The sequence below is a fragment of the Trachypithecus francoisi genome, unplaced genomic scaffold, assembly GCF_009764315.1.
Source record: "Trachypithecus francoisi isolate TF-2019V2 unplaced genomic scaffold, Tfra_2.0 Lachesis_group15, whole genome shotgun sequence".
NCBI lineage: Eukaryota > Metazoa > Chordata > Mammalia > Primates > Cercopithecidae > Trachypithecus > Trachypithecus francoisi.
Genome location: NW_022681460.1, coordinates 43044980 through 43072902, shown reverse-complemented (window position 1 = coordinate 43072902; position 27923 = coordinate 43044980). Strand labels below are relative to the sequence as shown.

Below are 27923 nucleotides of genomic sequence, written 5' to 3'. Positions count from 1 at the left end.
CTGTAAGTGGAGTTGCGAACTCAACCCCTTCTCCAAGGCGGGAGTGTTTCCAGGAGAGAACATACTTCCCCTTGAAGGAAGATCACGTTACTAAAGTAAAAAACTTGAAGGCGCCCTGTGTATATAACACTTACGCTCTTGGCTTTCTGGCCACTATAAAGATAAAGATGGGTCGGGAATGGGGCCGGCTACATTAAAAAGTAATGTGCAGGAATGGTTCAGTTGCCCGGTGTTGACCAAAGTAGAGATGGTTTTGCCCATAATAAACATGGCGCCGTAACATGTCAATCGGCACAATCACGTGTTCACAAACCTAGATGAGAGATGGTATGGCTTCAGATGACGAACGGATGTTATTATTCTTTACTTCCGGGTGAGACAAATCGGGCGCCATCTTGTCTTGTTCCCGAAGAAGTAGAAGCATCGAAAGCGTTGGAGAGGTATTACCGGAACGGCGGCGACAAGAGGGTTCCCGAACTAGAGTGGGTAAGTGATGGAGAACAATTACACGTGGGCACTTGCCGGACCATTACAACCCTCTTGGTTTCTGTGGCGACGGTAGCATAACTTAAAATAGGCTGCGTACGCTGCTTGGCGCGACCGCTGGAACCTCATTCCTTTAAAGCGGTGCAGTCCGCCAGACTTGGTAAATCAGAGCGGTGCTTTCGCTGAAAAGGAAATGTCCCTGTTAAAGAGGGTGCTCACGGCCCCATGTTCTAACAGAGTTTCCTCTCGGACGAGAAGGGACTAATTGTTGGGTTCCTGACCGGCCGTTAAACACTGCGCGTGCGCAGTGGGAACCCCCTTGTGGGGAGGGGGTTCGGGGGCCGGAGGAGGCGGGGGCTCCCGACCTGGAGCTTTTACCCTTTGAGGCTCCGACTACGCAGGCGCGGTTCCTTAGTTTGTGTTTTTCGTGTGTTCTTACCTAATGATGGATATTATATGTGTTAAGCTTCAATAAAGGAACAGGTAGTATCCGATAATTCAGTTTTTTACCCTGTGGGGGATGGTATCGTCATCTGAACAAATTGAGCACTAGACAAATTTGTTTGTGGGTTGTTAAATTAGCATTCTAGCTTAAGATTTTAATTCAACATTAATCTTTTACATCTTTTTACTTCCTCCTGCCCCCAAATGAAACAAAATAAACTTGGAATTCCTCATTTGAGTGCAGCAGGGCAAAACCAACAGAAACCAGACTACTAAAGATTTTACTTGTGGAATTTTTTTGCAAAGTGTCAGAGGGCTTATAGAGAAAATAAAACAGTTCTTTAAAGATGTTCTTGAGAGAGGTTTTTTTCTTTAACTTACTAAAAGACTTTATGTTTTAGAACAGTTTTTGTTTACGTTGAGCACGTAGGACGTCCCCACTACACACACAGTTTCTCTTATTAATAGATATTAGTATGGTACATTTGTTGCAACTAATGAACCAGTAATGATAAATTATTAACTAAGATTCATAGTTTATTCCTACTTCCTCACATTTTATCTAAAGTCCTTTTTCTGTTCCGGGATCCCAGCTAGGATATCACATTACATTTAGTTGTTGTATATTCTTAGGCTGTATATTCTTAGCTGTGACAGTTTCTCAGGCTTTCCGTGTTTTTGATGACTGTTAAGGGTTGAATTGTGCCCCTGTAAAATTCTTATCTTGAAATCCCTACCTCAATACCCCAGAACGTGACTGTATTTGGAGAGAGGGTCTTTAAAGACGATGAGGTTACTAGGGTGGACCTTAGCCCAATATATTAATAACTGCTGTCCTTAAGAGAGTAGGACACAGATTGATGACGATATGAAGACACAGGGGAGAAGACAACCGTCTACAAGCCAAGGAGAGAGGCCTCAGAATGAAATCAACCCCATAGGTCTTAAACTATACGCCTCCAGAACAGTGAGGAAATAAATTTCTGTTGCTTAAGCCACCCAGTCTTTGGTACTTTGTTATGGCAAGCATACCAAATTAATACAGTGACCTTGACATTTTTGAGGAGTATGGGTGAGGTACATTGTAGGGTGCCCTGCTTTTGGAATTTGCCAGACATTTTTCTCATGATTAAAATGGCTTTACGGACTGTGTCAGGGGAAGATCACAGAGGTAAGATGCCCTTTTCAGCCCATGCTATCAAGGATAGATACTATCAAGGTGACTTATCACATTGTTATTGACCTTGATCACCCTTCTGGAGTAGTGTTTGTTAGATTTTCCACTGTAAAGTTACTTCCCCCACCCCTTTTTATACTGTTCTCTTTGGAAGGAAGTCACTTTGCAGAGCCCACGCTTACTGAATGGAGAGTTGTGCTCTTCCTCAGTTAGGGTGGAATATTTACATAATTTATTTGGAATTCTCTGTGGGAGATTTGTCTCTTCCCTGCCATTTATTTGTTAATTTATTTTATCATATCATTATGGGCCTGTGGATGTTTATTACATAACTTGTATTATAATCCAGTACTTCTTTATTTTGCTGCTGAAATTGTTCCAGCTTTGGCCGTTGGCAGCTCTTTGAGTTGTCTACTGTTCTCCTTTGATGTGTTCCTATCAATTTTTTTTTTTTTTTGCACTTTATTACTTCCTGGCAGTATACATGCTCCAGACTCATCTTTTACATTTCCTGTCGCAGTCCTAGAATCAGCTGTTTGTTTAAGGATCCCTGATTCCTTTTTTTGAAGAACGATATTAAAACCAAGTTCTAATGCCTAGGTGTGCTCATTGCTACTAGGATGTCATTTTGGGCGCTCTCTCTACCTTTATTTTTAAATTATTGTTATTTGGGAGGGGGTTATTTATAACCAACTATCCAATTCTGCAAATTTTTTTTTTTTTTTGAGACAGAGTGTCACTCTGTTGCTCAGGCTGGAGTGCATTGGTGGCACAATCTCGGCTCACTGCAACCCCCGCCTCCCAGGTTCAAGTGATTGTCCTGCCTCAGCCTGCTAAGTAGCCGGGACTACAGGCATGCGCCACCATGCCCGGCTACGTTTTGTATTTTCAGTAGAGTGGTGGTTTCGCCATGTTGGCCAGGCTGGTCTTGAACTCCTGTCCTCAAGTGATCCACCCACCTTGGCCTCCCAAAGTGCTGGGTGTACAGGCATGAGCCGCCATCCTTGGCCTCCACTTTAAAAAATATGTCTTTTGAGCTACAAGCTGCAAATATTTCAGTATATACTAAAATGCATGTCACATAAAGTAGCAAAAATTCTGTTTTCCATATTTCAAATGATTACAAGATTAAGCTTTACCAGTGCCATTTCCACCTAATCTGAATTAAACAAATAAATTCTTTTTTGACTTTGAGGTCAGTCAACTTATATGTGAGACTGAAATGTCAGGGGCAAAGAGAATTGTTTTATTTTCTGGCTTCTCAGCTTTGTGGTTGATTTGAGAAATATTTCATCCTATGCATCAAATGATAGATGTGTTTCTGTAGCTCTTTGATTTTGTAGTTGATGCTCAAGGACTTTAAAATACCACATTTTAATTCTCATCCATCTCTGTCACAGTCTTGGAGTGACTTTTGTAAATATTAATGATTGTCACTTTGGCCATGCAGGGTGGCTCATGCCTGTAGTCCCAGCACTTTGGGAGGCCGAGGAGGATGGATCATTGAGGCCAGAAGTTCGAGGATAGCCTGGGCAACGTGGTGAAACTCCCATCCCTACTAAAAATACAAACATTATCCTGGCGCAGTGTCATGCACCTGTAGTCTCAGCTACTTGGGAGGCTGAGGCATGAGAATTGCTTGAACCTGGGAGGTGGAGGTTGCCATAAGCCGAGATCACGCTGCTGCATTCCACCCTGAGCAACAGAGTGAGATTATCTCAAAAATAAATAAGTGATTGTTATTGAAACAAGTCGTTTTAGGACCGCAAAGCAATGAAGTTCTGATACAGATCCATTTAAGAAGAGGATAAAATAGATGATGGCCATTTCTGGTTGTATTAGTTTTCTAGGGATACCGTAGCAAATTACCACAAACTGGCTAGTTTCAAACAACAGAAATTTATTCTTCCACAGTTCTGAAGGCTAACAGTGTAAAATTGAGCTTTTCGTAGGGCCATGCTCTCTAATGGCTTTGTGGGGGATCCTTGTCTTTTCCTAGCTTTTGGTAGTTCTTGTCAATCCTTGATGTTCCTTAGCTTTTAGAGCCATCTACTCCAATCTGTACCACTGTGGTCATGTTACATTGTCCCTGTGTTTATGTTTCTTTTTTAATAAGGTCCCCCCTAATCAAATGTGAACTCATTGTAATTTGAATACAACTGCAAAGACCGTATTTCCAAATAAGGACATATTCACAAGTATCAGGAGTTAGGACTTCGGTGTATCTGTTGGACGGGGACACAGTTCATTCCATAACACTGGTGATAGCTATCACTCGATTTTTTTTTGCAGCAGTGTGTGATGGTTTTGATGATCTGATACAAACCTTGGTTATTCATCTTTCTGTTCTTCCCAGACCCCATTAGTTTTCCAAGGAAATAGCAGTTAACTTTACTCCATAAAGGGAAATAACTCTTAGGAAAGTCTTGCAGCCTTGCGCATCACTAACCAGATTTCTCCGAACTTGAAAACTCAAGCCTAACAAACTTTAAAATTAAGTCTAAAGGAAGAGTGAATAAATTGGTATCAATTTTTGATGTTTATAAAATCACAGTGGCAGTATTGGAATGTAATTTTCATGGTTGAACATTAATGTATTTACTTGCTAAGATTTCAGTGAATTATAAATATTTAACCACTTAATATGGACAAAACATTATGGAGAATTTAAATTATTATAAAATGTTTTCTCTCCCCTAAAGAAGATTCTTGTTTGAGCCAAGACAAAAACATGAAAATTTAATGCAGACCCTCTATAAAAAGTATTGTATATCATCTTTAACTTATTAAATGGAAGCTTTCAAACAGTGGAAAAGAACAGGGTAGCAAATGCCCATCTTTAAATTATCAACATTTTCCAAATCACTTTTAAACCAACTTGTAAATGTCATTTTTAATGGTACAAGGTTATGTTATTTCGTTAAACCATAGTGAAATTTTAAAATATGTATCCATTGATTACTGTGTGTTTTGCCTGTGTATTCCTTCTGTTTTCTAGGTTTTGCATTTTTTAGATTCGTTAGTAGTGAAGATGAAGGAAGAAAGAGTAGCGTTCCTAAATCCTTGCCATAAAATCACTTGTAATCTTACTCTTTAATTAAAAAATAGTTAATGAAACTCCTTATCAAGCATTGTGCTATGTGCTGAAACATACATAAAAGTTTAAGTATTTCCTAGTTTTATACCAAGTCTTTACTACAATCTGTCCCTTGTCTACAAAATTTTAACGTAAGTCCAAATTTTGTTTTCATGACCAGAGTTACCTGTTTTGGATAAGATTATCAAAATTTACTCTAAATCCTATAAGAAAATGAGACAGAGGACATTTGCCCAATGCATGAAAAATGATGCCACTTGAGGCTTTTTCTTTTTAAGAATGCAGTTATGGGCCGGGTGCAGTGGCTCACGCCTGTAATCCCAGCACTTTGGGAGATCGAGGTGGGCGGATCACAAGGTCAAGAGATTGAGGACCATCCTGGCTAACACAGTGAAACCCCGTCTCCACTGAACACAAAAAATTAGCTGGGCATGGTAGCAGGCACCTGTAGTCCCAGCTATTCGGGAGGCTGAGGCAGGAGAATGGCGTGGGCCCGGGAGGCAGAGCTTGCAGTGAGCCGCGATCACGTCACTGCACTCCAGCCTGGGGGAAAGAGCAAGACTCCATCTCGGAAAAAAAAAAAAAAAAATGCAGTTATGTATAGAAAATTACTAAATTACAAAATCATCTCAAAACTGCTAAGCTCTAAGAATTGGAAATAGGAATCAGATAATTTTAATCTTTATTTTATATCTTTCTGTATTCTTTGAATTATTTTATTCTGTGAATATACATTTTTAGAAAAAATACAGATTTTTTAAAGATACAAAGAACCAAATGAAGCTGATGAACACAGTCCATAATGACTAGTACAGGCAGTAAACATTACACAAACTTCTTCAACTGTGAGACATTGGGCAAATGTCCTCTGTCTCATTTTCTTATAGGATTTAGAGTAAATTTTGATAATCTTATCTGAAACAGGTAACTCTGGTCATGAAAACGAAATTTGGACTTAATATTAAAATTTTGTAGAAAAGGGACAGATTGTAGTCCCTTTTTTTGCACTTAATGCAGTTTGTACAGTAATACATATCAGTATGTAGAAGTAGAAATCTACCTTATTCATTTTAATGACTGAATAGGAATCTACTGTATGGTTCACTCTTATTTAACTTGCCTTTAATTTAATGTCACTGAAACCAGGTGTTTACTGTTACATGATATGCTGCCGATTTTTGAGTTATGGTGTGAATATTCACATTCATGGTTTAGGACCCTGCAGTGGAATTGCTGGGTCAGAGGGATGTGCACATACAGTTTTGTTAAGATGCCGTAATGGCAAATTGTCTTTCTTTTTTTTTTCTGAGGTGGAGTCTTGCTCTGACCCCCAGGCTGGAGTGCAGTGGTGTGATCTTGGCTCACTGCTACTTCTACCTCCCGAATTCAAACGATTCTCCTGCCTCAGCCTCCCGAGTAGCTGGGACTACAGACCCGTGCCACCACGCTCAGCTAATTTTTTTGTATTTTTAGTAGAGACGGGTTTCACCATGTTAGCCAGGCTGGTCCTGAACTCCTGACCTCAGGTAATCTACCCTCCTCGGCCTCCCGAAGTGCTAGGATTACAGGCGTGAGCCACCGTGCCCAGCCGGTAAATTGTCTTTTAAAAGACTAACCATTTGGTGTTTCACCTATGCCCTCATCCAGTAGTCATCCTCTATAACTAAATCAAGTTTCTCAACTCCAGACTTAATTAAAGCACTTTAATAAACAGCCCTTAACTTCTAACTTCCTTAACTTACCATCACCTTCTTTACTGTTTTTTTATTCTGCTCTGCTTTTCCCAGTTTCACATCTTTTTTCTATTTTTCTCAGGCTAAGTGTCCCAAACATTGTATTACTTGAATAGTAGCTTCCATTAAAACTTTAGGGAAGAACAGCTTCTAAAAATATAGCAAAAGTAGAAGTGGCTGTTTTAAACATACAGAAAAATAATTATAGGTGATACAAATCAAACTCTTGAAAATATGCAAATTAAAACCTCTGTACATAGGAAAACTTTTTTTTTTTTTTTTAAATAAAAGCTTTAGCTGGGTGCAGTGGTTCACACCTATAATCCCAGCACTTTGGGAGGCCAAGAGGGGCAGATCATTTGAGGTCAGAAGTTCGAGACCAGCTTGACCTACATAGTGAAACCCCGTCTCTACTAAAATACAAAAATTAGCCAGGCATGGTGGCGGGCACTTGTAATCCCAGCTACTCAGGAGGCTGAGGCAGGAGAATCACTTGAACCCAGGAGGTGGAGGTTGCAGTGAGCCCAGATCACACCACTGCACTCCAGCCTGGGTGACAGAGCAAGACTCCCTCTCAAAAAAAAAAAAAATAATAATTATAACAATAAAAGCTTCAACCTATGAAACAGGAAGACAAATTTAGACTAAAGAATTCTTTCAAAGATAAAGTGAAACCTCTGTAAGTTTTAGATTTGCTTCTGGAGAAGAAATGGAGTTGAGCAGAAGTGGGTTGGCTTGATCACACTTTTTGTTTTTTGAGATGGTGTTTCTCATGTTGCCCAGGCTGGAGTGCAATGGCACGATCTCAGCTCACTGCAACCTCCGCCTCCCAGATTCAAGCAATTCTCCTGTCTCAGCCTCCCAAGTAGCTGGGATTACAGGCACCCACCACCACGCCTGGCTAATTTTTGTGTTTTTTAGTAGAGACGAGGTTTCACCATGTTGGCTAGGCTGGTCCTGAACACCTGACCTCAGTTAATCCACCCACCTTGGCCTCCCAAAGTGCTGGGATTACATGCGTGAGCTACTGCGCTTGGCCGATCACCTTTTTTTTAAAACCCCCTGATAGTTGTTAACTTGAAGAGTGCTACCAAAAGTAATGGTGAGAAAGCTCTAGTATTGATACTAATCACCACAAATTGAAACTTCCAATGCTTAGTTTTTATATGTTTCTTATTTAATCCTCACAATAATCCTTTGGGGTATAGACATTTAGGTCTTCTGTTTTACAGATTGGAAAACCAAGGACTAGAGTATAACTTACTCATGTTCACACCACTAACAAACAGATGTAGGTAGGCATCCAGAACCAGAGCCTGTGCTCTGAAGTCTAGGTGACAGGTGGTGACCAGAAAACTTAAAAGGGGAGCTAAAAAAGTTGTCCATGACAACCATTAAACAAGAGTAAGAACAACCTTTATTTAGAGTAGTTTCTGGAAAAGTAAACTTATGGATTGGGAATGATGGTAGGGAGTCATTATACATCATTTTCATCATTTAAATAGTTTTAGTAAGTGCACATTTTCAGTTTCAATAGGCACTTTATAGAGCTGTTGATAATGTCTGTATTATATGGGTTTACAATTTAAGATAGGAAAATTATGCATTGAACTCTGATAAGCTGTTAAAGCGTTGGAAAGCACAGCAAGCTTTTTGGTTTTCATAAGTAGAAGTTAACAGCTTCCTCATCATTTGCCTTTAAACAGAAAGTAATAACTAGACACTGCTTGTTTATTTAGTGTCTGCTATGTGCAAAATGGTTTCTTGTACCTTATTGAAGATAAAAAGATGAATATGTTTGTCTTTCTGTCAACTGTAAAAGCTGTTGATTGAATAAAAAGGAAACTAAACCATTTCAGGAACAAACTGTTCTCTCCTTGCTAATGTTAATTTCTAAACATAGAATTCTATAGGAAAATTTAAATTAATACATTTTATTACCTTATTTGTATCATCTAAGTTAATAACAGGTGGATGAGATCTTCATTTCAAATGTTTGTTCATTTTTTCTCAATCTCTAAATTGTTTGACATTGTTTTTTATTATGAAGGAATTGTTCAAGTAAATAAAGGATACTTGGAAAGAAAAAAAGATGTTAAAATGCTTTGCCTCTTCATTTCTGGTGTATCTCTTTTCCTTAACTTTATTATGATAAAATAATTCCCCATTATAAAGTTAATGCAAGGAAAAGTGACTAACTTGGAGGTGATCACACTTATGTTGCATCTCTAGAATTTATTTTTATGCAAATCATGATAATCTATAAGCAGATATCTACTTTTTTTTCCCCCCTAGGGCATACATAATCTTGCTGCTATGCTTCGAAGCTGTAGTGTGAATCAACCTAAGTTTTAAACAGAAGGTGAACCTCTGAGGTCAGTTTAGCAGTTGGTGTGTCTTGTTGGTGTTTCCTATTTATTATTTATATGTTAACTCTTAATTAAAGTTGTAAGTGAAATTACTTTTCAGGGGCTCTGATAACCTATTTAGCCTTAAAGGGCTCTAAAGGTGTACTTGGGAAACTGGAGAGGACACAAAGGGGAGGAAGAAGGAAACACTGAAGAGGGGTTAGAAAAAGAAATATATTTAACTTGGAACTGATACCCAAACCAGTTGTTGGCCTCATTTGTGCTATCTAGTGCCTATTTTGCCATATTCTAATAATGCCGTTGTAATTGATTAGTGTAACTTGAAGACGGTACATTTGACTCATAAGTAAATCAAGGTAACAAAAGAAATACACCCCCCATAATCCACAGTGCTTTTCATTTGAGGGATTAGGATCTGCTGCAGATAGAACTATACCTGTATGGCATTCTGGGAATGCTGCGAAGACTGGAGTTGGAAACTTTTAAAGGCCTGAATTGTAATCTCCAGTTGTCCTATTAGAGTTAATTTCTCTATTTTATTGTTATCCAACTTGCCTACTTTTTGTGATCCTGCAATACAGAGGCTTGCTTTTATCTTGTTTTTTAGCATACAGGAAAGGATCAGTCTAGAAGGATTCATTTAGTAAACATTTATTAAATGCCTGCTATGAGCTAAGCCTTGGGATACAAAAATAAAGAAGAAACCATGCCCTGGTTGTGTGAGTCACTGGTTCTTGAACAGGGTTGTGTATCAGTATTTGATAAAGTACAAAGATATTAGACTTGTAAGACTTTTAAACCTTTTATTAGGAATGTTTTCAGACTAGCTTACAGAAAAGTTGAGCTAGTGCGATGATTCCCCCCATACCATCTCCTAGATTTAATAGTTACTAACATAAAGTACCTTCCCTCCCATCTTTTCCATGCTATTTATATGTTAAGAAACCAAGTCTTAGAGGCTGTCTTACTCTCTGGATTTATACAGTTTATCTCATTTCTTTATTCTGTAAAATTGCTTTATATTGTAAGTAAAATCCAAAAGCTCAATTGGACTCAGTTAAATATTTATTATGAGAATTCTTAGTGATTCTGCGAGCATAGTAGACACCTGATAATCTGTAGGGGTGATATTTTGGCAACCTTTGAATTTCTGATTTCTCATCAACTTTTCTTGTAAGGTTTCCTGACTTAATATTTTATTACTTTTGGCAATATGATAGTTTTCTAATTATATTCTGCATTTTTCATTTTTATTAGCTGTAATTATTTATGAGGAAGAATTTTTCTTCATCAGCTGAAGCCGTTTGGTTACTATCTTAAAGGAATCTTGATTGGGGAGAAATGAAATCACTTTTTTCCTACAATCTTCAAAATAATTGTCCAGAAATTTATATTGTACAAAAAATAAGAGTTTTTTTTTTTTTTAAGTCTTTTTTGAGCTAAATTCATTGTTATGCTTGCCACCAAATTCTGAGACCAGCATTAACGTAAAATTTTCTACCTCTTGTTTGGTACCCTAAAAATTCTAGTTGGCCTCTGGCAAGCTATTGACAATTTTAGACCTCTGATGAAATAAATGTATCATCATAAAATAATTTCTGATGTGAGGTTTTAAGATTAAATAACTCACTATAGTTTTTAAACTATGTTTAATTTATTGAAGATAGAAAATCAAGTATATTTTAAAAGAAGGGATGTGGGATCAAGGAGGACAGCCTTGGCAGCAGTGGCCCTTGAACCAGCAACAATGGATGCAGTCATTCCAGCACCAACAGGATCCAAGTAAGGAAACCAATTGAATTTGAAAGGGTGGGGTTGGATATGTGGAAATGGGTAGAAGACACATGATAGGGTTAAGGGATATGGAATTAAGATTGGTGTATTGGACCATTTTATGGTCAGAATTTAATGTTCTCATAAATAGCCTTGCCGTAGCTTATATAGCAGGAAATGGACTTCCCTTTGGAAGACTCTCAAAAGGTAGAAAGCTTTTTGAAGATTTTACATTTTTTAAACTGATTTAGTCCTTGTTTTTCTTTTTTTTTTTTTTTTTTTTTTTTTGAGACGGAGTCTCGCTTTGTCGCCCAGGCTGGAGTGCAGTGGCCGGACCTCAGCTCACTGCAAGCTCCGCCTCCTGGGTTTACACCATTCTCCTGCCTCAGCCTCCCGAGTGGCTGGGACTACAGGCGCCTGCCACCTCGCCCGGCTAGTTTTTTGTATTTTTTTTTAGTAGAGACGGGGTTTCACCATGTTAGCCAGGATGGTCTCGATCTCCTGACTTCGTGATCCGCCCGTCTCGGCCTCCCAAAGTGCTGGGATTACAGGCTTGAGCCACCGCGCCCGGCCTAGTCCTTGTTTTTCTAAAGAAAGAGAAAAGCCTAAAATAGATTGCTTATGAAGAACACACTTATATGAATTCTGACTCTTAAAGTTGTATATCATATTGAACTGGATGGTATGCTATATCATTTTAAAATTTTTTTGCTATGGATTATTTCAGGCACTCATACAAAGGTAGAAGAGTATAGGGAGCCCCCCATTTATTACTTAGCTTTAACAGTTATTAACTAGTGGCCAATTTTGTTTTATCCATAAGACCAGTTATATTGCTGTGCCCTCGCTGAGTTAATCTGATGCTATTTCTTTTTTCAATAGCCGTGTGTCATTCTGTTGTAGGATTGTACCATAATTTAACAAAGCCACTTTTGGATGTTTTATTATTTGTAGCTTTTCACTTTTTAAAACAATTAGCATAATCTTGTGTACATATTGTTATTCACTTGTCCAATTATTTTCTTATGAAAAGAGATAGGTTTGCTAAGTCATGGTAATTTCAGATGCACATTGCCATATGTAACCCCAGAGGGGTTATGCCAGTGTTTCAAACTGTAAGAGAATACCTATTTAATCTTCATTAAAGTAAGATGCAGAAAAACATATCTTATTCTACTTTGTTTACTTTATTAATATTAGATCTTAATGCATTTTTGAGTGGACTTGCAAAATAAAAAGTATTAAAAAGGTCTTGAAATGTTAAATATAGATACTTTGGAAGAGAGGTCGGGTGTGGTGGTTCACGCCTGTAATCCTAGCACTTTGGGAAGCTGAGGTGGGAAATTGCTTGAGCTCAGGAGTTTGAGGCCAGCCTGGGCAACATAATGAAACCCCGTCGCTACCAGAAATACAAAAATTAGCCAGGCTCATAACCCGGACTCTACATGGATGGATGGATGGATCATGGATGGATAGATGGGTGGATAGATAGATAGGTAAAAGTTTAAAAATTGAAAAAATATATCTTGAGAAGAGAGTCTTCAAGATAGTGGGGAAATGAACTTTGAGTAAAGATTGGCTAAGAAGTTGTAACCAGACTACACTAGTCATGTTTTGGCTAGAGAAGGGAGCCTTACTTAAAGAAGGGCAACCATAAGGAAAAACAGAGTTAGGTAGCTGCACTCATCCAAGGCCTATAGGCTCGAATGCAGGCCTGGAAAGATAAATAGGATATGTTGAAGAAATAAATGATAGCATTTGATTATTTTTGTGGTGATTTTTTTTTTGTAAAGGTGATGACATTTAAAAACTCAGTAAAGTAAGATACAGGGGATAATTTTATATGAATTAATATTAGAAATGGGTTAAGAGTGTTCTTGTGGAGTTCTTTTCTGAAAGTGTTAAATAGTTATATTATTTTTTAGCCTGAATATGGGTTATTTGTTAACCACCCTTTCAGACACAGTATGCTTTAATATTTAAGATCTCTCATTTAAAAAAATTTTTTCTAATTTCCCTCATACCCTCTCTGTCTGAAATATTTAAGATCTAAGAAATAATTGAGATGCTTGTTTTACATAGAGACACTATTCTTTTAGCTCCTACATTCTGAATGTTGAATTCAATGTTAATTTACGTTAGGCCAGATTGACTGGGCTGCATTGGCCCAAGCTTGGATTGCCCAAAGAGAAGCTTCAGGACAACAAAGCATGGTAGAACAACCACCAGGAATGATGCCAAATGGACAAGATATGTCTACAATGGAATCTGGTCCAAACAATCATGGGAATTTCCAAGGGGATTCAAACTTCAACAGAATGTGGCAGCAACCAGGTTTGTTGTTTATGTTTTCACAATTTTAGGACTTTTAAAAAACAAAATGAAGATTATTATTAAATTTTTTAATTTGCTTAGTAGTATGACTTCCCGAAATTAATGCTTCTTAAAAAATAGGCAGTTTTCAATTTGATTTGACTTTGACATTTTGTGGTTAAAATTATTCTGTACTCATTCTGCTAGCATTGTGGCACTCAGTTTGATTCATTTCTTGGTTCTTCATTCCTAGGCTGACAGGGGCTGGGAACACTCTGGAAACCTCACTTGGCATCTAGGGAAGAGAGCATTCTTTGTCTCTCTATTGCAACCTCTGGCCTTTTCAGAAGCAGCACTGGCAGAGTAAAACATGTCTAGCCTCTAATTAAAGAAAAATTGTGTCACTGTGTGACAAATTAGTCTGTCAAATATACTCTGCCCCGACCATCCGCCTACCTTTTTCTTCCCTTTTTTTTCAGATAGTGATCTTTCATAAGTTTTTGTGTGTTTTACTTTTTTGTTTGTTTTATTTCACAGTATGATGTAGATTTCTTGATGCTAATTCAGTCTTCGATGGCTTGTGTTATTCTTTTTTAATAGTCACTTGAAACTATGGAGGAATTAGCCTCACATTTGGGTATGCTGATGGTGAAGTCATAACCTCCTTTCCCTATTAATACTTTTTGTTTCTCCTAATAAGAATGGAGACCTCAGTTGAGACCAGCCTGGGTAACATAGTAAGGCCCTGTCTCTACAAAAAAAAAAAAAAAACTTAACAATTAGCCAGGCATAGGGGTGCATGCCTGTAGTCCCAGCTACTCAGGAGGCTGAGGTGGGAGGATTGCTTGAGCCTAGGAGATTGAGACTGCAGTGAGCTGTGATCACGCCACTGCACTCCAGCGTGGGTGACAGAATGAGTCCCTCATTTAAAATGAAAAATATGAGAATTCAGATTACTTTTAAAAACATAAATATTTTAATCTTTGATACTTTGAGGTAGTTCATTTCTAGCTTTCTTGAAAGTGAAATTTCCCCACATTTGAAAATGTTTTAGTTCCTACGTTTAAGTTCCCAAATGACTCTCCCTGGCATCCCTACCCCTTAGTTTTACTCTACTTTGTGACCCTGGGCAAGTGGTTTACCTCTGTGTGCCTCAATTTTCCCTCCCGAAATTGGCAAAAATAATACCTGATTTCTCCCTACCTCACAGGGATGTTGTGAGGATAAATGTGTTCGTGTAAGAAAGAAATTATATAAAACCTCAAGGTATTATTTTTGTGGTGTTGTTACTAAACAAAAATATAAAAATTCAACAAAAATAATGCTTTGGATTTTGGTACATTTGTTAAAAATAACATTGGGCATTTGGTTAGGGTGTGAATTAGAGTGGAATTACCTCATTTTGAATTACATATGACATTTTAGTTTATTGCTTATTTTTAAGACAAAAGGAATTTGACCAAGAAGTCATAAGTTGTTTTTTAAATCTGTATGTTTACTGAAAAATCTTTCTTGAGATCTTAAAATTTTGTGTTGATTTTGTTATAACCCCCTGTTGAATGTTTTTATGCCTAAATCTTAAATAGAATGGGGAATGCATCAGCAACCCCCACACCCCCCTCCAGATCAGCCATGGATGCCACCAACACCAGGCCCAATGGACATTGTTCCTCCTTCTGAAGACAGCAACAGTCAGGACAGTGGGGAATTTGCCCCTGACAACAGGCATATATTTAACCAGAACAATCACAACTTTGGTGGACCACCCGATAATTTTGCAGTGGGGCCAGTGAACCAGTTTGACTATCAGGTGAAAGATATTTTGTTGCTTTAATATTGTAGATGTGCACGTAATCCATTCTTTGGAAGTGTCTCATCAAGAATACCTAAGATACGTGTTTCACTTTTCAGACTTGTATAAATAAGCACATTCTGTCTCAGAAAAGTTAGCAATTTTTGAATATTAAAATAATTAGAATTTGTTTTCTGATTTTCTTTTACTTCATTAGGAAAATGGTATAAAAGATCATTAGGGAAAATTTTTGAAAAAATTAAAAATGTGTAAGTGCAATAGCTATATGTTTTGTTTTCTAATTTATATTTCAAAATGGTATATTTAAGTGTTGAAGACTAGAAAATGCACACTAATTGAATATAGCTTATGGTTAAGACATGAATAAAACACATCAACATAGATCATTTTCCTAAGTGTAATTCCTTGTGCTATGTAGAATTATGACTGTTTTTCTAGTGTCATTTTTTTTCCATTCTGACATGACATGTTAATGGAATTGTATATAATTTCCTCTGTAGCATCTAATTCATTCCTAGGGACATAGAACTCTGTGGGGAATAGTGTCGTATGCTGGGCTTTATTTACTTTATTCCCTCTGCCAGGTTCTACCCTTAAATTATAGTGCTAGTTGTCATTTTTAAGTAACTGACTGCAATTATTAACTTATAAACTGCTATCATAATTTAAAATTTTGAAAGAAAAATCATTATTTTGTGAATTTTAAGGTAGATTTGATAATGGACATATAATATTCACCTTGAGATGGTAATCCTCTCATTAATAAATATTCAGATACTTGTTGTATACTTGGTATACGGATAAAACAGTTTTTATCTTGTTTGAAGAAATGTAATGGCAGGGAACATCTGCTTACCCTACTTTTGTGTGGTAGATCCCATGTAAACAAGACAAAGAGCTGTATTGGCAGTTGGCCTAGAAAAGCCTCTGAAAATAGCAAAGTAGCAGAAAATATTTAATGATTCAGTAACTTCTATCTTTGCTTATAAATGAATATATCTGCAAGATTATAGAAACAGCTTAAATTGTTTAGTTCACTTTTTGTTCACTGTAAGGAGGGTGTTGAAATTGACAAAAATGTCTAGGTAAAGAAAAATTAGTACCTATTTGATGTCTTAGTGTTGGTAGGATTAGCTTGTAAATGGATTTGGAATGAAAAATTTCATATACTTCTTCAAAGTAGCTTATCAGGTGGCTTTTAGAAGCCTCTTTGCATTTACATAGCCGGAAAATCTTAAGAAAAGTAAGCCTAGGTTCTTGGGACTATAGATGTATCGGTGGATATTAGAGCCATGGAATTCTTGGATGTGCTGCACACATGGATTTCTACTGTCCCAGTTCATAACACACGTGTGTCCCAGAGAGTATATTGTATTAATTTGAAGAAAAAATAAACTGCAATACTCTTTCAGCATGGGGCTGCTTTTGGTCCACCGCAAGGTGGATTTCATCCTCCTTATTGGCAACCAGGACCTCCAGGACCTCCAGCACCTCCCCAGAATCGAAGAGAAAGGCCATCATCATTCAGGGATCGGCAGCGTTCACCTATTGCACTTCCTGTGAAGCAGGAGCCTCCACAAATTGGTAGCTATTTAATTAGTTTAGTGGACCACAATTGGCATGACTTTTTTTTTTTTTTATCATTTTATAAAAGGAATGGCTTGTTTTATTAAAATTGTTCGAGTATCTCTGATGTGTTAGAAATTGACACTTTATTTTTTATGGTCATAAAACTTAAATTCACAAAAATGATACTGGTCTAAAATATTAAAAGGTTTAAATAATTTTCTTTAAATCTTTACATTAAATTCCAGATTTTGTGATGAAGTGTAAATTTATGCTAACCATATCATTTTGGTGTTTTCTTCAGTGTGGGCATTTCAGTACACTATGCAGATATATGAGCCCTTCTTAGACCTTTTAAACCTAGTTGTTCAGTCTCTGTCCACTCTCAGTTCATCTGATGCACTGCTGTCAGATTAATTTTCCTCTGCTTATTTCACTTCCCCTAAGTGTTTTGGCAGAAAATTTCAATTTTTAAATAACATTTTAGAGCCAGCCTATTTCAAGTGACAAATACATATTTATGCCACTTTATATCTGGAAAGTTCTAAATCGTTCAGTATTTAATGAACAGGAGCATTTATTAATAAATCTTTATTTTTTACATTTTAGAAAGAGTCTAACTTTACTGCTTTTTTAACTTACTAGCAAATCACTTAATTTTTTCGAGTCTCGGTTTCCTCACCTGTGGAAATAAGTGGAGTAATAGTAGTGATCTCTGAGGGCTTTTTGTAAGGATTAAATTAGATGATGGTTTAACATGCTTTCATTGTGTCCTGGCAGATTGTAAGCACTAGAGCAGTGTTCCCTACTGTTACTAAAAGTGATGGCATTTAAGAAAACCTGATATTTAATGGGATATTTTTTAAATTTACTCACAAGTTTGTAGAAATATTTTACTTAATTGATTTGTATATATTCCCATGTGAAACAGACGCAGTAAAACGCAGGACTCTTCCAGCTTGGATTCGTGAAGGCCTTGAAAAAATGGAACGTGAAAAGCAGAAGAAATTGGAGAAAGAAAGAATGGAACAACAACGTTCACAATTGTCCAAAAAAGAAAAAAAGGCCACAGAAGATGCTGAAGGAGGAGATGGCCCTCGTTTACCTCAGAGAAGTAAATTTGTAAGTAGAATCCCCAACAGGAAATGCCATGTGATAATCTTGTTTGTGTGAAAACTTTACTGAAATAGATATTTTAGTCTATAGGAAAGTATTAGAGTGATGTTCCTAAGATTACGTTCATTAAGTGTGTTGAGGATTATGTTTTTATATATGTGTTACTGAAGATACAGTAAGGAGAAAATGGGAAACAAGTTTATAAACATTTCTTTCCAGAGAGCTAGCTAGATCTTGATAAACAATCTGTATTCGTTCATGATGGTACAGGTGACTCCCTAGTGGTAGATTATAAAACAAATCTACCTTAAAATAGTAATAGAGAAATATAATCTCCCTCTTTTGAACATTTAAACATATACCTGAGGATGTAGTAATTTTTATTGTTTTTGACATGAGCACTGGAAGTATAACAGCATTTTAAAGTCTTTAAGTCTTCATCAGTTAGATGGCTTGAGTGGTTTAGGAACTTTTTTATTCAGCAGGTACGATAGCCACAGCACTGGCCAGTATGCAACTCAGAAAATTGGTCTGTCTTCCACGGCCATTTTGTGGTTTAGAAGTAAGTCTCAAGAAGAGCAGAATAACTAGATTTTGGCAGGCATTAGTTTTGCTTAAATTCCATAAATTACTTTTATTTTTCCCAAAAGACATATACCAAATCTGTGTTTCTATTCTAGATGTTAATTAACAAAAATAAGAAACAACAGAAAAACACTGTTGAAGCTTACTTTTTTTTTTTTTTTTTTTGTCTTTTTAGGCGGTTGGGGGATCAGGGTCTCACTCTGTTGCCCAGGCTGGAGTGCAGTTGCACAATCATAGCTCACTGTAGCCTTGAACTCCTGTACTCAATCAGTCCTCTCAGCTCAGCCTTGCAAGTGCATAGCTAGGACTACAGGTGCACACCACCACTGCCACCTAATTTTTGTATTTTTTGTAGAGATGGGGTTTCACCATGTTGCCCAGACTGGTCTTGAACTCCTGGCTTCAAGTGATTCTCCCACCTCGGCCCCCCAAAATGCTGGGATTACAGACGTGAGGCACTCTGCCCACTCTTGTTTTAAAAAAATCCTTACATGAAATAGTGGTGTTCCAAATTTTTTTTAAGCATCAAAAATTTGTTTGGAAATTACCCTTCCTCTTTCCTCCCAAATGCCTGTGGGATTGTGTTACATATATTTTTCCCCTGGTTCAGGTAGTCTTTCCGCAGTAGTATTTAGGTGGTCATCTTGTCTTTTACGTACTAGGATTATTAAAAGTGACTAGGGGACACTTCTCTGACAAAGGAAAGAGTCACATGCTATCTGGATCTTGAAACCTAAAACCATACAAAGACAGGAGACAAACTGCTGGCATTTGTTTAATCTGAAGTAGACCTCGTTTTTATCTTTTCATTATGGAGCTAAAAAGAAGCAAGTTTTACTGAGTTTCAGGGCCAGTTGAGATCTTGGCCCTGAAAAATGTGATAGAGATTTTTCATTTTAAATCGTGCAACTTTAGGTAAATAGCTTAAATATATAGCTGTAAAAGTTATACTGAATAATATGTCTATGGTCCATTTATCCAAAGTTCTGTAAGCCTCTCAGGCCCTTTATATGTAATAGATAATAATTAAATCAGTCTCTGGGCATTATGTTTTTCTGGGTATTTATAAAATAAGTTTAAAATTGACCAAGGGAAAAAGAAAATTGAAAAAATAATTTATTTTCCTAAGCCATCTTGTAACCTTACGTTTTTCCCAGGTTATACTTTTTAAATTATCAAATGAAATCTGTAATAAATGTAATTTAAATAGCAATTTCACTCATATTTCTGCTTCGTAGGCTTTTTAGTTTGGGGTTTAAGATTTTCTGTATGTAAGATAAGGATTTTACATTATACACATGAATTTGGACTACCATACTATTATTTTTTATAGGATAGTGATGAGGAAGAAGAAGACACTGAAAATGTTGAGGCTGCAAGTAGTGGGAAAGTCACCAGAAGTCCATCCCCAGTTCCTCAAGAAGATCATAGTGACCCTGAGATGACTGAAGAGGAGAAAGAGTATCAAATGGTAGATTGTTAAAGTTCTTACTATGTACACGGATTTATTTTGTTTGCAATTTTTTTTTGGAGACAATATTAGAGGAAAAAATAGAAACTAGAACTGCTGACCAGTATTATTAATTGAAGAGATGTTCCTTTTAACTTAAAACAATTACAGAAACTTTCATTAATAGGGACTTTTTTAAATGTGTTGATTTCAGGCTGGGGTAATCCTAGTACTTCATGGGGGGTCAAGGCAGGGGGATTGCTTGAGTCCAGGAGTTCAAGACTAACCTGGGTACTATAGTGAGACCTTGTCTCTACAAAAAATTAGCCAGGCATAGTGAGGTGCGCCTGTAGTCCCAGCAACTCAGGAGGTGGTGGGAGGATTGTTTGAACCTGGGAAGTGGAGGTTGCAGTGAGCTGAGGTGGTGCCACTGTATTCCATCCTGGGCGACAGAGTGAGACCCGGTCTCAGAAAAAAAGGAAAAAGTGTTTTGAATTCAGTGTCTCTACTATACAGATACATTCATAATATTTTTTTCTTTGATCCATATGATTTTGGAATTTTTTTTTTTTTTCTTTTGGAGACGGAGTCTCGCTCTGTTGCCCTGGCTGGAGTGCAATGGTGGGATCTCGGCAAACTGCAACCTCTGCTTCCTGGGTTCAAGCAGTTCTCCTGCCTCAGCATCCCAAGTAGTTGGGATTACAGGTGTCCACGACTGTGCCCGGCTAATTTTTTGTATTTTTTTAGTAGAGACAGGGTTTCGCCATGTTGTTCAGGCTGGTCTCAAACACGTGACCCCAGGTGATCTGCCTACCTCGGCCTCCCAAAGTGCTGCGATTACAGGCGTTAGCCATTGCACCCAGGCTAGAATTTTTTTGAAGTTTTGATGTTAACAGAAAAAGGTTCAAGATACTTTATTCCTTGGAATGTCTGCTCTGATGTCTAAAAATATTTTATAAATTGGCTTTGGCTAGGCATGGTGGCTCACGCCTGTAATCCCAGCACTTTGGGAGGCCAAGGCAGGCAGATCACTTGAGATCAGGAGTTTAAGACCAGCCTGGCCAACATGGTGAAACCCTGTCTCTACTGAAAATACAAACATTAGCTGGGTGTGGTGATGCACACCTGTAGTTCCAGCCACTTGGGAGACTGAGGCAAGAGAATCGTTTGAACCCAGGAGGTGGGGGCTGCAGTCAGCCGATATCACGCCACTATGATCCAGCCTGGGCAACAGAGTGAGACTCTGTCTAAAAAAAAAAAATGACTTTGTATTTTAATATTTTTGAAGATGTCACACTATTAGTAGTTATAATCATTAGAAATGCTGTATAAAATGCTCTTTTTTAGATGTTGCTGACAAAAATGCTTCTGACAGAAATTCTACTGGATGTCACAGATGAAGAAATTTATTACGTAGCCAAAGATGCACACCGCAAAGCAACGAAAGGTATATTTTGGTGTTTTTGATTTTGCTTTTCCTGGGGTATTTTGGTTCTGATGACTATTTTGGACTTTTTTTGTTGTCCTTGTTGGATTTCTACCAGATATTTGAATATTCTCTTGCATGTTTTAACTCTTAAAGATTAGATTTGTAGACACCATATTAGAGCTATACAAATATTTTTGTTTTATCTGACCTACATGAGTACAAATTAGCAGTCATGCTGTTGTCCTCTAAAATATATTGTGGAAAATTCCTGATGTTCAGTTTATTTCACCTGATTTTTTTTATAGATAACATGGCATTGTATGACTTCTGATACAGTTTATTTTGACTAATGAATTTTGAATTATCAACCTTCAGTTTTTAGTTTACCAGTTATCTCTTACAGAAGCAAGTGATTCCCTACCCCTATATTTTAGTAACACCTTAAAAATTTATTGAAAACAAAAATTAAGTTACATATCATAATCTCAGAAGTAGACATACAGATATACTTGTCAACATTTTTTCTCATTATAAACCAATTTCAGCTCACATCAGAGTTATAATTTCAAAGCCAGACATGATACTGGTTTAAAATGAATGTTATGTTTTTAATGTTTCTTCTCTCCCCAAAAAGCAGCAATAGTAGTAGATTTAACAATACCATAGACTCATGACTATGAAATCGTGGCTATTTGTGTTAACATGTTGTTCCTGTTGTTGATGTGATACAAAGCTCCTGCAAAACAGCTGGCACAGTCCAGTGCACTGGCTTCCCTCACTGGACTCGGTAAGTGTTTTCCATATTTGTGAAAGGGCCTAAAGGGAAAAATCACACATACATTGTCTCTCTACGTGTTCTGTTTTGAAACTGTATTAGTCCTACTCAGTTTATAAAAACCTAGGTCTTAGGGTTATGTCATCCTGTCTAAAAAGGTTTGCCTATTTTTTTGACTGACGCATTCACAGTGAGAAATTTATAAATGTGATGGTTAATTCATAGTTTATTGGGGCAAGTTATATTGGAAGATTTCCTTATTGCTCCAATATATGCATTTTATATATATAATTATATGTGAACACCTATAGTTTGTACTTGATAATTCATAATTTAGCCATGATAATATCTAAGTTCACTTTCAGAATTATTGCATACATGCCTTAGGGAGGAACCTATCCACTAATGCTTTTAATAACTTACATAGATTGTATTGTGGCAAGTCAAGTTTTAATATAGAGGAAAGGGTTTATCTTATAGTAAAATAGTAGTGATGTGTTAATAATTTACTATTTGCATGGTATATTATCAAGGCTGTAAAAGCCTGAATTTGCCTTTTCCACATCTTCATTTCATATTAGTTTTTGTGAGGACACAGAGAAGTGGGTAGAACCAAATGCCCATGTGGTTTTTGTTATGGTTATTTATATCATTTCGGGGTGGGGAGTAGTATCAGCACCATAATATTTCTGTACCAGGGAGATTATAGTATTCTAATTTTTTCAGGGAAGAATTGCTTAGCTCTAGGGATTTCTAAACTTTGAACAATAAAAGTTAGTTTTAGAAATACTTTCAGGGTGATGATTAAGCTTTAGTGTGGCTTTGTTACTGCCCTGTTAAGTAGTTTTGTTGGTTAGTATGGAAAGTACAGCAAACCCATTATGATTCCTTTACATTGAGAAAGATATGAAATAGTCCAGAAAGAATAAGATATTAAGTAACCTTTGCCTGAAGGTTCTGTGAACTCCTTAAGCATTGAATGTATACTTCTCCCCACCCCGAATAAGCATATTCTTCTGGGAAAAGGCAATGAAAAAAGAAATGAGCTTTCTTCTCAGACCTTGAAAAGTTTTTAGTGCATAGTATAATTTTTTTCATATGATAGACTGAGCTTTATGCACACAGGTGGACTGGGTGGTTATGGATCAGGAGACAGCGAAGATGAGAGGAGTGACAGAGGCTCTGAGTCATCTGACACTGATGATGAAGAATTACGGCATCGAATCCGGCAAAAACAGGAAGCTTTTTGGAGAAAAGAAAAAGAACAGCAGCTATTACATGATAAACAGATGGAAGGTGTAGTATACCTTTTAGACTTAATTTTGGTCCAGTTTTGTATTTCTTTTTATTTTTTAACCAACCTAAAACTATCAAAGGATAAAATAAAGGCTATATTATAAATAACGTGATATAACTGAAACTAAAGTCACAATTTTTGTTTGGTTGTTTTAGGAGCCATTCATTGCAGTGGCTATAAGCCAAGCTATTTAGGGTATTTTTATTTCTTGTTAAAATTCTTGAAATGAAAAAGATTACTTTTACTTTTGAAATGGGAGAAATATATTTGTAAGACTATTGAAAAGTAATTTGTAGCTAGGATATATAAGGATAATAGAGAACCTAGAAGTTTTTTACTTAAGATACTTTATATAGTAGGAATAACAAAAGGGAAAATTTACTTAGAATTTCTTCTTTGAAAAATCTAAGAAAGGTAATTAAGAGTTAGCAGCTAAGACTTCCCTGTAAACCACTTATTTACCTTTAAAATTTTGCTTTAGTTGGACAAAAGGGAAGTCTTTTCCTACTTGCCTCACACGCACCTCTACATCTTGATACTGTATTTTGCTACACTGTCCAGGAGGGTAACTTAACTAACTACAAGCTATAGAGGACTTGAAATGTGGCTAGGCATGTGCTGTAGGTATAAATTACATGCTAGATTTCAAAAGCTTTACTTGAAAAAGAAAACAGAATTTTTAAAAATTTATTTTGTGTTGAAATGATAATATTGTTGGTATATTAGGTTATTTTACCTGTTTCTTTTTACTTTTTTAATGTGGTTACTAAAAAATTTTGAATTACTTTTATGGCTTGCATTGTAATTCTATTGAAAGTGGTGTTCTGTTGTTGCAGTCTGGTAGCTTGACATTTGGTAGTATGAGAATTTTACATTCACATTTTCTTAGTGTTTTTGTCTTTTTCTGTTTCAGAAGAAAAGCAACAGACAGAAAGGGTTACAAAAGAGATGAATGAATTTATCCATAAAGAGCAAAATAGTTTATCACTACTAGAAGCAAGAGAAGCAGACGGTGATGTGGTTAATGAAAAGAAGAGAACTCCAAATGAAACCACATCAGTTTTAGAACCAAAAAAAGAGCATAAAGAAAAAGAAAAACAAGGAAGGAGTAGGTCGGGAAGTTCTAGTAGTGGTAGTTCCAGTAGCAATAGCAGAACTAGTAGTACTAGTAGTACTGTCTCTAGCTCTTCATACAGTTCTAGCTCAGGTAGTAGTCGTACTTCTTCTCGGTCTTCTTCTCCTAAAAGGAAAAAGAGACACAGTAGGAGTAGATCTCCAACAATCAAAGCTAGACGTAGCAGAAGTAGAAGCTACTCTCGCAGAATTAAAATAGAGAGCAATAGGGCTAGGGTGAAGATTAGAGATAGGAGGAGATCTAATAGAAATAGCATTGAAAGAGAAAGACGACGAAATCGGAGTCCTTCCCGAGAGAGACGTAGAAGTAGAAGTCGCTCAAGGGATAGACGAACCAATCGTGCCAGTCGCAGTAGGAGTCGAGATAGGCGTAAAATTGATGATCAACGTGGAAATCTTAGTGGGAACAGTCATAAGCATAAAGGTGAGGCTAAAGAACAAGAGAGGAAAAAGGAGAGGAGTCGAAGTATAGATAAAGATAGGAAAAAGAAAGACAAAGAAAGGGAACGTGAACAGGATAAAAGAAAAGAGAAACAAAAAAGAGAAGAAAAAGATTTTAAGTTCAGTAGTCAGGATGATAGATTAAAAAGGAAACGAGAAAGTGAAAGAACTTTCTCTAGGAGTGGTTCTATATCTGTTAAAATCATAAGACATGATTCTAGACAAGATAGTAAGAAAAGTACTACCAAAGATAGTAAAAAACATTCAGGCTCTGATTCTAGTGGAAGGAGCAGTTCTGAGTCTCCAGGAAGTAGCAAAGAAAAGAAGGCTAAGAAGCCTAAACATAGTCGATCGCGATCCATGGAGAAATCTCAAAGGTCTGGTAAGAAGGCAAGCCGCAAACACAAGTCTAAGTCCCGATCAAGGTAGTATACTTTTTAAAGTATTTTGTCTGATTTTTTAAAAAATTTGACTGAATTTATTCAAAGTTGAAAGTGTCCTTTCTCTCTCTCTTTAATAAACTCAGTTTGGTACTTGATAAATAATCATAGTCTTAAATGTTAGAAATCCTATATAATATTATTTATTTAAATTTGCAGATTTTTAGTTTAAAATACATTTTTATTTTTAAATTTTGTCTTTTCCCTTTTTTTTCAGATCAACAACCCCTCCCCGTCGTAAACGCTGAGGAATGATGTGGCAAGAATGCCATGATGTTGTTTAAAAAAATTCCATGAGTTTTAAGGGCTTGTCTCATTATAGAGGCACATTGTGGCTGTGTAGGTGAAACCAGAATCTTTTTTTTTTTTTTAATCTGTAAATAGGTGTACTTTTTCCAATGCTGCTCCAAGTTACTTAATAGGATTTCTTTGTATTACATTTTTTTCAAAAAATATAGTGCATAATAAGACTATAAACATGCCATTCTCTTTCAGCTGTAATGTTCTTAAAATTATTCTTGAATGTACTGTGATGTCAATAAAGCTCTTTAGTTCATTTTTGTTAAACTCTTGCACCTTAATTTTATGGTTTTAATCTAAGGAACGTACTTTTATCAAAAGGCAGCTGGAATTTTGTATAACAAGTTTTAAAGGTACCTTCTCTCACCTCCCCCAAAGAAAATGGTTTTTACTTAATAGTTTGTCAAAGTTTGTAAATTGTACCCATGGACTTTTGTCAGATTCCAACTTTAAGGCTATGAAAGAGGGCTAGAAATAGACCTTTACTTTTCATTTGGAAGTATTTGACAACTTTCTAAACTTTTCTTCCTATTTTGGGGATTTTCAAATAATATATTCTCTGTGTGTATAACGTGTGGTTCACTCCTGTAAAATGATATTGCTGGAATCAATCAAGCCAGTGCACCAGTAGAGTTATTTGTAAGGAACGATTGTGTTTGACACTAATAGTCAAGTCTGGAACTATATTCTACAGTCACTTCTGTTTTAGAAGCATTTTGAAACACTTTTTGGGGTTATAGAAATAAGACTCATGACTCAATATATTTATTTATATTTTTAAAGTATATATTTAAACCTCAAATTAATGGAGGAATGCTGTATTATGCAGGTTTGTGTCAATTTCATGACATTAAAATTGTCTGATTTTGTCCGTTTCTTAAAATTACGATTAGTGAGTGGTCTAATAGTTTAAGGCATTGATAACTAACGAGTAGAATGGGGCTCTCAAAGCATTTTAACTCAGTTGCTTTCAGGGTCCTTTTTTTTTTTTTTTATGTAATCACTTATTCAGTGATAAATGAATCTCTGAAAACAAATGCTTTTACATTTTAATTTTAAAAGAAAACAGGTGCAGGCCACAGAAAAGTTTTAAAGTATGCCTTCTTACCAGCAATAGTTAATTTTAAAAATCATGCCAGATTTTTGCCAAGATCAGTGTTTCCTCAACATGAAGATAGAAATAGATTTGTATAGTGTGCTCTTGTACCTCTACATAGGTTATTATATAATTTTGAGCAGTTATACATTTATCTAAAGGAAATAAATCAACTGTGAATAAATGCATGTTTACCAAAATGGCTGTTTACAGTGCATTTAGTTCTGATATTTATAAAGATGACATTTCACAGAATAACTTTAAAATAGTTTGGAATTCTATATAGTGTAGACATCAATCACATCTGGAGACAAAATAAAGGAAAATGTGCAATATTTTTTATGTAGGCAAGCTAACACAGTGTACCTAATTACAGAATTATCTGATTAATTTGTAATAGATAAGTTGTATAACATTTTCATATCTTAAAATGTTTTTTAGATCAATCTTGAAGTGAAATATTATTTTCAAAATAAAATTCTACAGAAAAATTCTGTTGGCTATGATATGCACATTTTTGGGCAAGATATGAACTAGAGCCAAAAGTAGTATTTGACAGTTTTATTTACTCTGCCATAATTTGCAAGCTTATCAGTTAAATCTGTAGTTTTTTTTTAAAGCCGTCATGACATTTGTGATTATTAGTACATAAATCAGTATTATAATTTGATATTTGGGTTTTTCAGACTTTCAGTGCCAGATTTAGAGAATTCATTATTTTCTTGACATGTGATGTAGTATTTACCTTGAGTGGTAAGGTTTTATAAGGTAGGGTTTTCATGATTTAGGATGTGAATGCGAAAACTTACATAAAAGTTAGATGTATAATTTGGTTATGAAATATTTTCTAAAATAACACTACCAGAAAATTAACAGATTAAATTTTTGAGACAATCCTTGGTCTGGATTGGTTAATGAAAATGTCTTCTTTAAGAGGTTCTATGAAAAAAATATTTCTAGTGTGTTAGTCGTAATTGTTTTTGTGGAGTGGGGGTAAACCACACCATTAAGGGAATAAAATGTAATTTGAAAGAGGTGATTATAAGATTTGTTTCAGGCCCCAAAATATAAATAAAAATTGGTGTGGAA

At 36.2% G+C, this 27923-nt stretch overlaps 1 protein-coding gene across 4 annotated transcripts; it reads left to right on the top strand.

Annotated features, from left to right (window-relative positions):
- Nucleotides 1-41: 41 nt before the first annotated feature.
- On the top strand, nucleotides 42-27923 carry PNISR (PNN interacting serine and arginine rich protein). 4 transcript variants are annotated; one of them, XM_033234679.1, is made up of 13 exons: nucleotides 42-486; nucleotides 9233-9312; nucleotides 10970-11088; nucleotides 13222-13413; nucleotides 14979-15202; nucleotides 16618-16789; nucleotides 17703-17893; nucleotides 19806-19943; nucleotides 21270-21369; nucleotides 22085-22138; nucleotides 23252-23422; nucleotides 24337-25423; nucleotides 25656-27923. In XM_033234679.1, the coding sequence occupies exons 3-13, from the start codon at nucleotides 11001-11003 to the stop codon at nucleotides 25684-25686; spliced, it is 2448 nt and encodes an 815-aa protein (XP_033090570.1). In that variant the 5' UTR covers nucleotides 42-486; nucleotides 9233-9312; nucleotides 10970-11000; the 3' UTR covers nucleotides 25687-27923. The 4 variants fall into 4 exon arrangements, with proteins under 4 accessions (XP_033090570.1, XP_033090573.1, XP_033090571.1 ...); XM_033234680.1 differs by having other exon boundaries at nucleotides 345-486; nucleotides 10974-11088; nucleotides 25656-27325; XM_033234681.1 differs by having other exon boundaries at nucleotides 345-486; nucleotides 9233-11088; nucleotides 25656-27325.

Coding starts and splice junctions, on each gene's coding strand:
- PNISR (XM_033234679.1), top strand. CDS start 11,001: ATGTGGGATCAAGGAGGACAGCCTTGGCAGCAGTGGCCCTTGAACCAG. Junction 15,203..16,617: donor TGAACCAGTTTGACTATCAG/GTGAAAGATATT, acceptor ATACTCTTTCAG/CATGGGGCTGCTTTTGGTCC. Junction 19,944..21,269: donor AGGAGAAAGAGTATCAAATG/GTAGATTGTTAA, acceptor GCTCTTTTTTAG/ATGTTGCTGACAAAAATGCT.